The 11,457-nt window shown below is 43.0% G+C and overlaps 1 protein-coding gene across 1 annotated transcript; it reads right to left on the bottom strand.

The window, feature by feature from the left end:
* Positions 1–707: 707 nt before the first annotated feature.
* Positions 708–10,291, bottom strand: C14H10orf53 (chromosome 14 C10orf53 homolog). The gene is made up of 3 exons (XM_001926271.4): positions 10,169–10,291; positions 2,024–2,143; positions 708–1,068 (listed from the first exon to the last, which is right to left on the bottom strand). The coding sequence occupies exons 1-3, from the start codon at positions 10,263–10,265 to the stop codon at positions 1,004–1,006; spliced, it is 282 nt and encodes a 93-aa protein (XP_001926306.1). The 5' UTR covers positions 10,266–10,291; the 3' UTR covers positions 708–1,003.
* Between the last annotated feature and the right edge of the window lie 1,166 nt (positions 10,292–11,457).

Raw genomic sequence — 11,457 nt, 5'->3', positions numbered from 1 at the left:
CAAGAGTCCCAGATGCCTTTAAGTTCTGGAGCTCAGGGGATGCGCCCCAGGTGTGGCAGGGCTCCAGGGAGCAGGGGCCGCGCCCAGAGTCTTCTGTAAAGGTGTCCATCTTTCTTCTGCGATGCCTTCTTACCATGACCTCACGTTAAACGTCATTAGATCAATATCTGCTTTCTTCTCCTTTCCTTTACAGCTAAGAATACAGACTACAGCTTGGTGCGTAAGGCCTGAAAGTATAAGGAATATTTTGACATGGCTGAGTTTGGCGCTGACCATGACTAAGACCCTTCTTTAGCTTTGCCAGCTGTGTTTTCCTCCAGAGGGACAGGGGGCCACTTTCCTCTTCTGCCCTGGCCTCTTTTGGGTCCTCTTCAGACCAGCCTGTTGGACTGGCTAAGGCAAAAGAAGGCAGATCATTTTCTTGTTTTAAAGGAGAATAATTGAATATTTGCCTTTAGGAAATTGTACATGAACACATTAAATAGTATTCTACAGGGAGCAAGAAAAAGAGAAAAAAACTGTAGGAATAGGCAGGTTTCCAAATATTGACATTAACTTTTGGTTCAGATTTTCAAAGCCCACTCTTCTCCCTCCCACCATCCCCCTCCTATCTTTAATTTTACCTCTTCCTAGCCCTTCTTCCGCTTACTCTAGAGTGGAATCTCTGACGCTTCTGGCAACTTTGTGTTATTAGGAAGGGATAGCGCTTTGTCTTTAGATTGCATTTTATTATTTCCTTCAGCTCACTGTGTACCTGATATTGGAGGGCTCTCCCTGTGGGTTAAGACTGAGAGATGCTGCAAATGGTATGTTTTTATTATCTTTGTGGGTCCCATTTCCTTGCTGCCAGGTGAGAAACTTATGTTGTGCAGGCCGAAGGACAGGTTGGTGTTGCTTGTCTGAGCCCAGCGCTCATGGCCCGGAATGACAGCTGTTGCTTGCACTGCAGAATGGCCAGAGGCAGCTGCTGTTCTGTTGACTTGAGATGCCTGTTCTGATGAGATCAGTAGGCGTTTAATACAGCTATTCTGGCCTCTTTGCACAGTGGGTCTAGTTTACCATCACCTCCTAGGGAAATAAATAATAATTATATTTTGGTTAGCTTGATATACAATGTCATGTCGTATAAGACATATATACAGCTTCCACTGGGAGAGTATTTCCAAAGGTCCCAGGTGTGTGAATCTAACTAGCCTTTCATAGAGTATTAGTGGATTGGGAATGCTTTTCTTTTCTTTCTTTTTTATTGTGTTTTTCTTTTCTTTTTTCTTTTGTCTTTTTAGGGCCACACCTGTGGCATATGGAAGTTCCCAGGCTAAGGGTTGAATCAGAGCTGTAGCCACCGGCTAAAGCAATGCGGGATCTGAGCCACATCTTCGACCTACACCACAGCTCACCGAAACACCGGATCCTTAACCCATTGAGTGAGGCCTGGAATCGAACCCACATCCTCATGCATACCAGTTGGATTTGTTACCGCTGAGCCACTGTGGGAACTCTGGATTGGGAATGCTTTACTTTGAGCAGAGTAAATACATGCATGATGCCAGCCTGCCAGGCCAGAAGCTCTCTGGGGCAAGGAATCCTTAGAATGTAGCTGATGGTGCCACGGACTGCTGGCATATAGACTCTTAATTTTCTTAGCCAGCCTAGATAGATTAATCAAATGGAAAAAACCATTTTGAGGTCACATAATAATAAAACACACGTCATTAAAATGAAAAACAAAACCTATTACCCATAAATTTGCATAATCCCATTTGAAGTCTAAAGCTAAAACGTCATTTTCTTTCCATCCCTCCTCTGTTTTCAAGTGCTCTGGGAAGAAGCCCAGGGCATCGAACACTTTACTGTGTGTGGTTTACAATGACCACATCCATGTGTCACAGAAAGCGGGGCTTTGAGTAAGAAGTTAAAACTTAGAAAGAAACCCAGTTTGAATCTGGGCAGGACACATGGACCACTCCAAATAGAAAAGGAAATGCCCCAGAGAAGACAAAAGAGTGCTGGTGGAGGGACTTACCAAACTCCAAGTCTTTGATGTTGCAGTGAAAGATAATTTCTCCATTCACCATGAGCTCCACCACATTCCAGTCTTCTATCTTCTCTACGATGACCTGGTGTCCATCTTCAGCCAACACAGCTGGAAAAGATGGCGAAGGAGGTGGGTGCCATGGGGACAGATGAGCCCAATCTGTAGAGGTCTTCATGGATGGCAGCAGCTGGTCTGCTCCCCAGTCGCTCATGGCTATAACTCAACAACCCAGTGGGCACCCACATGGTACTGGCCCCAGTGGCCTCCCCTTTGCTGGGAAGCACAGCCAGAGGTCTGAGAAATTCCAAGTTTGGTTGCAATTTTCCCCAGAACCATATGAGATGTAAAAATATGAGTTTTCCCTAGGAAGAATTTTTGAACCTTTCTTGCAGAGATGATACTCAGTGTGGAGGAGATCTTACCCTGCTGATGGAAATATACATCAGTCAACTTTCTGGTGGGCAATTTGGTGGTACATGCCAAGACCTCGAATGCCTTATGAAAATTAGAGTTAAAAATGATTCTAATCTCTGGCCCAGGAAATTGCACTTATGAGAAAGCTCCCTAAGGAAAAATCGGAAATACAGGTAGCCTTTTGCAACAAGATATTCCTCCCTATGGCATTATAATAGTAAAATACTGTGAATAACTTAGATGCCTAATAATGAGAGGATGATCAAGTAGATGGTGGCAAATAGATATGATGAGATTTTTCTGGAAATTTCAAAAAATGTTTATGAATTTTTAATAGCAAGAAAAATATCTGTAAGCAAAAATCAGGGTATATATAATGTATTAATACATGCATTCAATACTAGTTAAAGTATGTCTATGTAATAGGAAAAAGAAAACATCTGGTAGTTATCTCTCTGTGGTGAGATTATGAGAAGTTAAAAAAAATTCTTTTAGAAGATGTGGTACACACACACACACACTGGAATACTATTGAGCCATAAAAAAGAATACGTGCAGCAATATGGATGGACTTGGAGCGCATTCTGCTAAGTGAAACAAGCCAGACAGAGAAAGACAAATACTGTATGATATCACTTATATGTGAAATCTAAAAATACAGTGAAAGCATGAATATAACAAAAAGGAAGCAGGCTGAGAGATATAGAGAACAAACTAGTGGTTACCAGTGGGGAGGGAGGCGGGGCAATATAAGGGTGAGGCAGTGGGAGGTACAAAGTATTGGGTGTAAGATAGGCTCAAGGATGTGTTGTACATGAGGAAGAATACGGCCAATATTTTATAAGAACTGTACGTGGAGGGTAACTTTTAAAAATTATGTAATTATATAAATGTTATAATTATATAAAAGTTTTAAAAATTCTTTTAGCACATTTCATATTTTTTATAATAATCAGAAAAAATTTTTTTAAAAAGCTAATGAACTAAATTTTTATTCTTTACCTTGGGAATCCACATTTTGGTTATGACTTACATTCTACGGCTCCTTCTCTAGAGATCAGCTATGGAAAAATTGTTAGATTTATTCTCTATTGTGGAAATGCAAGAGTTTGTGGGTTTAGGAGAAATGATGTTCATGGAATAGCCTGTAGCTCTATTTCTCCCCAAGTTTCTGGATATGTTCACCCTACAGCATCAGTGTTAGAGGTAGTGCACTAAATCACCACCTGTGGCAATCTTCATATGTCGGTGAGAACTTGGGTTAGGATGGAAAGAGAAAACAGGTGGGAGTATGTTTTTTTAAAGTTTTAGCATTTCAATCAGTCCTATGTGGAGAAAAGCAAACACCTATGTCAGTTAATTGCAATTAATTACAGAGACAATTGCTATTTCGAAATGTTGGCTTGTCCACTTCTTCATCCTTCAATCAGTTCAAGAACATCCAGCCCCAACTGTGAACATTTTAATTGCGTGATTTTGATTTCACTTCTGGAAAGGAACTTCAGAAAGCAACTCAGCGAGGATCTCCATTAACAAGATAGCGCTCCTTGGGCACCCAGTGGTGGCCCTAATTGTCCTTGCAGCAGCTAACACCTCTCTCTACAGAACACCCGCATCTTTTTCTTTGGCATATTTATGTTACTGTATCCTATTTAAGTGTATTCTTCTTCAGCATCTTTGGAGGAAGACACTCAGTTTAGACCAAGGACTTGTTTAAATGAAGCAGTCCACCCAGTTTGGAATGGCCAGTGGATCCTTTAGGAGCCATAAAGGCAGTCCATGGGCAGAGTCATATAGTTAGTTCCCCAGCAGCGTACCCATAGGAGAGAGGAGGTATAGCAGCAGAAGGAAAAGCTGCCAGTTGGTAGGTAGGAGGCAATTTGGCCTCTATGACCTTGGCTTTGCATTTTCTGAAGATGCTCCTGGGACATGTACTCCAATCTGATGGAGAGAAATAAGGAGCAAAACATCTTCTCCACCCCTACCTTACACCCCACCTCTGTGGGTAAGGTGCTACCTCTATCCTAGTAATATTCAACACCAACTCTCTAAGTCTTGGGGGTTCTGGAGCCAAGGGGGTCCAGGTTCTGGGCCTGGTCCCTGTGACTAAGTGTAAGTGGGGAGGGGCTCTGCAGGAGGAAACCCCAAGAGGTTGTGCACTCTATAGCTTGCCATGGCCCTTTCCCTGCAGGGCCCATTTGATTGAGCTTCACATAGCATTTGCCTTTGGGTTTGTTTTATGAGAACAGCAGCACTCTTTTATAGCAAGGTGTACCTAAGAAATAGGGTTTGATCTACTGAATGACCCACCCTATGGAGGTTGGGGGGTGCAGGATGGTGGGAATCTGCCTCATTATCTAAGCAAATGAAGCCCCACAGGAAGAAATCCTCTGAACTGAGCATGTCATTCCTCACTTGACCACAATCCATGCCTCCCTCCTCCACCCCCATGCCTGGTGTTAATCCAGTTGGTTGAATAAACCAACTAATAACGGGCATCTCCAGTGACTCTTTTGCATCTGGAGTGACCTAAATCTGATTCTTATTAAAGCAAATAGCTACTTCCAGGTTTACATCATTTATTCACCCTCGGGATGCCTGTCCCCTTCTCACTAGTTCAAGATGTGTTAAGCCCAGCTGTAGGGCGGTCTGTGTAGGCTTAAGGGATCAAACTCAGAGAAGTTTGCAGAATTCCTGCAGCTCATCCAAATGCCACCTCTCTACATGGAGGACCCATTTTTTTCCTATGAGCTGCTATGGGTTGTCTATTCAAAGAAAGGTCAGATAAATATACTCCATGCAACAAAGTCTTTGCAAAGGCAGTGGCTAAACTCCAGCATAAATCAACCAGAAGCTGTAAAGCCACCCGCAGAAAGCCTGCCTCTTTGAAGTGGCACCTCATTCTTCAAGGGGGATCTGGGTGAATTGGAGGGACATGGAAAAGCTTCCCTCTTCTCAGTACTGGCGGAACTGTGCACCATCTGCAAATGATTTACAAGCTGCTGGTTAGGAAGTCAAGGCAAATAGACAGGCCTCTCCCTGATGTTCTAATGGTGGGCAACTAGTGCATGGCCAGGGATAGGAGGATGGCACACATAGCACCTTAGCTAAATAAGGATGGGTTCTATTCTTACGAGTCTTTTCCTTTTTAGCAGGTCAATTGGCAGACTTAAGTACAGCAGGCAAGGAGCAGCCATGGCGAGGGAAATTAATTAGCATTTTTTGTTAAGCATAGTTCGTTTAGTTTCATCAGTATTGAGGCCATAGACATTTTTGCTGAGCTATTATAATTCATGAGTAATAAAGAAAGATTGCTTAAGGCATGGTAAGTTCAGGAGAGATCAGGCACATTTCCAAAACCAGCAGGACTTCGGGAAATGATAAAGGGCTATTATTTTTAAAGAAACACACAGAACTCAGAGGCAGATTTTATAGATGAGGGTCTGCAAATGCACCCCTGTGCTCAGTGGGATGTGAGTGTTAGGTCTAAAGGGATGGGTAGAGTGTTGGACAGAGAAAGAGGGGCAGATGCTCCCTGCTTTGCTTCTGTTAACACCCTGGTGTTTGTCACTGGCCCTCAGTAATGTTGGCTGCCAGTATTATATGAATTATCATCACAAATTATCATTAAAGCTAACTTTCAAAATCAACCACCTGCTGGTACCTTGCCATACTCAAGTCTCCTTCAACCATAAAAATGCTCTCCTTGATCTCAAAAATACTCCTCCCCAGCCCCTACTGTGGAAAGAGCTGCCTGGGCTCTTTGTTTCCTCATCTTTACCCATTCCCTTCCCCCTGCAGTTGGAGCTTGAGCCCAACCTCTCCTGAACCTGTGCCCCTCAAGGCAAAGGCCCATCAGCACATCCAACGGCTCACTCAGTTCTCCTCCAATCTCAGCAGATGGCAGGCTGATATATCTCTTTTGCTTCTTACAATACTTGTGCTGGTAAGAGAAAATATTTTAAACTCTAAAATTTTTATCAGATTAAAAATGTAATATAGACCAATGGTTTAAAAAAAAAACTTAAATTATAGAAAAGTAAAAGACAAAAATTTTAAAATTCCCTATAATTCTTCCCCTGCCCCATCCTTTGTCTTTTTCAATGGAAGTGGGCTCAAAGTGTACAAATTCAGGAAAATGCTTTACGCCTTTAACACTATATTGTGGTGATCCAGCCCTGTCAGTATACACATATTTGCCGTGTTGCATTTCATGTGACAGATGCAACACGTTTTTCTGGTTGTTTCTAGTTTTTCACAATGATCAAGGAATGCCGAAAACCTTCATGGGCATGCTTCCATGTACATGTGCACATTTTTATATATATAAGAAACTGAGAAATAGACTAGTAGGATCCTACAGTATATGGTTAAATTTAAGACACAGTCAAATTGCCCTCCAAAGTTACTGTGCCAACTTTCCCTCCCATCACATCCTTGAGAATATTCCTTTTCTATGTCCTTCATCAACCACACATCATCTTTTTCTAGATAATGCCTGCTAACAGTTTGGTGCCCATTAGTCATTTTCTTCTTGAAATTCCCATCTCTGCTGCCTCCTGTGTCTCCAGATTCTTTCCTGCTTTTGTGTCCCTCACAGGAACCACTGCCTCTGTCCTGTGGTCTTTCCAGTTCTGACTTTCTTTCTTCTTCCACAGTCTCACCGACTGTGGTTCCAGCATTCAGTGCCATGCAGGTTCATTTTAATTAATATTTATTGATCTTTAAGATATGCAGGCACTATCCCAGACTCCAGAACACAGCAGAGAACAGACAAGAATCCCTGCTCCTCTGAAGCATTAGGATGGTGGGAGAGAAGGATAACAAGATAAGGAGTTGAAATATATATTATGTTGGGTACCAATGAGCACTGGGAAGAAATAAAAGAGGAGGAAGAGAGATGATAAGGAAGAATGAGGCACAGGGAAGTGCTGACATTGTCAGTGGGGATGCTCAAGGAAGACCTATCTATGTAGGTGACTTTTGAGAAAGACCTACAGGCTGAGAGAGTGAAGAGTAAAGACTGCAGGAGTCTGGGGAAAGAGCATCCCAAGCAGAGCAACTTCCAAGCTCTTCCAAGATGAAAGTGGGCCAGGAGTATTCAAGCTCAGACAGGAGGCCAGTGTGGCTGGAGCAGAGTGAGTGAGGGGAGAGGGGAAGCATCAGTGGGAGGAAATGAGGTCCAGGAGGTCATTAGGAGCCTGGCCGGCCACTGTAAGCCTTTGGCTTCTAACTTGAGTGAGCTAGGAATGTTCTCAGAGGCAAGGGCCAGGCTCTAACTCAGGTTTAATGGTATCACCTGCTTTGATGCTGAGGACAGACTGAAGGGGACAAGGTGGCTGCAGGGAGCTCATTGAGAACGCCAGGGGAGTTAATCAAGGCAGGGGATGACTGACTTGGACAAAGAGGCGGAGGGTGGTGGTAGGAAGGATAAGACGTGGTTGAATTCCTCTGAGAAGCTGTGAAGATAGAGCCTACAGAATGTCCTGCTAGGACTATATGGGGGTGTGAGCGAAAGAGAGTAGGAAAAGATGCCTGCAAGGCTTTTAGCTTGAGTAAGTGAAATAATGGTGCTGCTATGAACTGAGATGAAAAGAGTGCAGGAGGGACTGATGAGTATTTGGAGGCTGGTTTAGAAACTTTGGACATAAAGTTCTGAGATGCCTACTAAGCCTCCCAGTGACAGTGAGAGGTCCTGATTACAGATGGATGATTTGAGAATCTTTTCTCCCATTCTGTACATTGTCTTTTCATTTTCTTAGTAGTGAGCTTTGATGCACAAAAGTTTTTAATTTTGATGAACTTTTCTGCTTTTTCTTTTGTTACCTATACTTTTGGTATTTAAGAAATACTTGCCAAATCTAAGGTCATTCAGATTTACCCCTGTGTTTTCTTCTAAGAGTTTTATAGTCTCTAAGTTTAGACCTTTGATCCATTTTGAGTTAAATTTTTATATCATTCAAAAGATATTCATATGGATATCCAGTTTTCCCAGGACAGTTTGTTAAAGAGACATCAAATAGTTGCCCATTGAATAGTTGTGGCTTTCATGACAGAAATCAATTGACTATTAATATGAATGTTTACTTCTGAAGTCTCAAAGCTAGTCCATTGGTCTATATGTTTATCCTCACTACAAACCATACTGCTTTGATAACTGTAACTTTGAGTAAGTTATGAAAGCAGAAAATGTGATACCTTCAACTTTGTTCTTTCTCAAGATCATCTGGGTTAGGCTCGGTCCCTTGAAATTACCTATGAATTTTAGGATGAGTTTTTCCATTTTTGCAAAAAACAAAACAAAACCCCATTGAGATTTTGATAGGAATTGCATTGAACCTGTATATTGCTTTGGGAAGTATTGTCATCTTAACAATATTAAGACTTTAATCCATGCACATGGTATAATTTCCCATTTGTTTAGGTCTTTTTAAATTTCTTTTAGCAATTATTACAATTTTCAATGTGGAAGATTTATACCTCTTTGGTTAAATCTGTTCACATATGTTTTGTTCTTTTAGATGCTATTGTAATTGTTAATTTCCTTCTCATGTTCATTGCTAGTGTGTAGAATTACAACTCATTTTTGTGTATTGATTTTGTATCCTTAACCTGTGCTGATTTTGTGTATTAGCTCAATGGTTTTGTGGACTCTAGGGTTTTCTAGCCGGACATTGCCTAGATCTGGAGGACACCCTCCTGACCCTCACCTCCCATCTCCATCCTCTCAAGGAGTACCATTACTTTTACTTTAATCGACCACCCCTTTATGGCTCTCCTGGTCCAAACAACTCTCACCTCTCCCCTGGGCCACCCCAACAGCCCCTTGATTTATCTCCCTGCTTCCATTCTTGTTCCTCTCTAGACTGCTCTACTCACAGCAGCCAAAGATTCATTCCCCTGCCTAAAACTATATGGCCTTCTAGAATTTGGCCGCTGTCCACCTCTCCAGCCTCATCCTCCCATCAATTCAACAAGGTCATCTGTTCACGCTTCCAGCCTTTGCAGATATTAGTCTCATTGCCTGGAAAACTCTTTCTTCCCTTTACCTAGTTAGTTTGTCCTTATTCTTTTTTTTTTTTCTTTAAAGCTCAACTCAAATGTAATTCAGGCCAGTAAACCTTTCCAAATATCTCTCCTCTCCCCTCCAGTTACAGACAGTGATAGGTCCCACTATGATTATGTTCCTCTGTCAGAGTGTTGGGACATTGTCAATGAGTAGTCAACAATGAGAAGGTCACTTCAAGGACATATATCTTCTTCCAGTGTGTCCCCCAGTACCTGGAAGAAGGTTTAATACATATTAGGGGCTCAACAAGGGTTTGTTGCATGAATGAGTGATCAAGTGACAGACTCTCCACCATTTTCCAGCCATATGACTTTGGAAAAGTCACTTAATATTTCTGATCCTCATTCTCTCGACGTGTAAAGCAGGGTATACAATCCTTTATAGCTGAGTAATTCACACACACTACCCAGCACCCGGTGGGCTCACAGGGTGACCCTACTCTAATACTGAGGCAGCAGAAACTGGAGGAAGAGCTAAATCATCCTGGGGCAGTAGGGGCTCAGGAAAGACTTTCCAGAGGATGTAGCACTTGGTCTGGGTCTGCGGAAGGATGGAAGTCTAGGCAGAGGGCACAGCCTGCACAGATGCCCAGAAACTGGGGTGCTCCTGGACCCACACACTGGGTGGCCCTTCTATGCTCAGCTGCTTACCTAGCAGGCCCTCCAGGCGGTAAGTGCGGTGCTCCACCGGCAGGCCGACTGAGCTATATGGCCCATAGCGCAGGACCACCAAGGCATTCTTAGGCATGGCCAGGATGCCTGCCCGGGCTTCAGCACAATAAACATTGCTAGGCAACTGCTTTGTAGGCCCTTGGGTGGGGGGGGGGGTGGCACGTGGGTGGGCGGGGCCACAGAGTGTGGGGTGGAACTCGAGGATCCTCTGCACCCCAAGTCCTCTGCCTGGCACGAAGACTGGGGATGAGGAATCTCCTTGGATGTCTGAACCAACTCCTGTTTGCCCACCACTAGGGTGTAAAAAAGGTGCAGTGGTGGTTGGAGTTTACTTGCTGCGGTGACCCTCACAGCCCCGCAAATACAGATGCTCAACCTGGTACTGCAAATGTTAATAATAAATGACGACAATAGCCAATTTTTACAGCTAGTTGCAGAAAGGATGTTGCAGAAAGCTAAGCACTTTCCATGTTATCTCATTTAATAATTTCACCATTCTTAGGAAGTAGGTTGAGTTTTAGAGAGGCCAAGTAACCTTCCCAGGCAACTCAGGCCTGCAGCAGGGATTGAAACCTTTGTGAGGCGTGTAAGGATGTCTTTTTTTTCTATCTTGCTGGGGATTTGTTGGGATTCTTAAAACTGAATTTAAATCCTTTACCTATTTTTGCAAAATTTTCAAGCCATTATCTCTTCACACATATGCTTCTGTCCAATTTTCTCTTTTTTCAGGGACTTGAGTTAAATGTTAGACTTCTCCCTGTAGTCTCACTGTATTCCCTCTGTATCTTCTCACTGTCACACTCTTTTCTTTCCATTTTTCTTTTTCTTTCTTCCAGGCTTCTTTTGGGATTATATGTATGCATGTATTCATTCATTCTTTTTTTTTTTTTTTGGCCATCCCTGTGGCATGCAGAAGTTCCCAGGCCAGGGATTGAACCTGTCCCACAGCAGAGACCTGAGCCACAGCAGTGACAAGGCTGGATCCTTTACCCACTAAACCACCAGGGAACTCCCCAGTTCTTTTTTTTTTTTTTTTTTTTTTTTTGCTTTTTTAGGGCTGTACCTGTGGCATATGGAGGTGCCCAGGCCAGGGTTCGCATCAGAGCTATAGCTGACGGCTTACACCACAGCCACAAGCTGCATCTGCGACCTACACCACAGCTCACAGCAACGCTGGATTCTTAACCCACTGAGAAAGGCCAAAGATTGAACCCAAAACCTCATGGTTCCTTGTCGGATTCATTTCTGCTGCTCCAAGACAGGAACTC

Source organism: Sus scrofa, chromosome 14 (assembly GCF_054392235.1).
Source record: "Sus scrofa isolate SSC_HxYL_T2T_F1_AM1 chromosome 14, Sscrofa_HxYL_maternal_Yorkshire_Landrace_v2.0, whole genome shotgun sequence".
Taxonomy (NCBI): domain Eukaryota; kingdom Metazoa; phylum Chordata; class Mammalia; order Artiodactyla; family Suidae; genus Sus; species Sus scrofa.
Note: the sequence above shows the minus strand (reverse complement) of the source record. Positions and strands in the feature narration are given on the sequence as shown.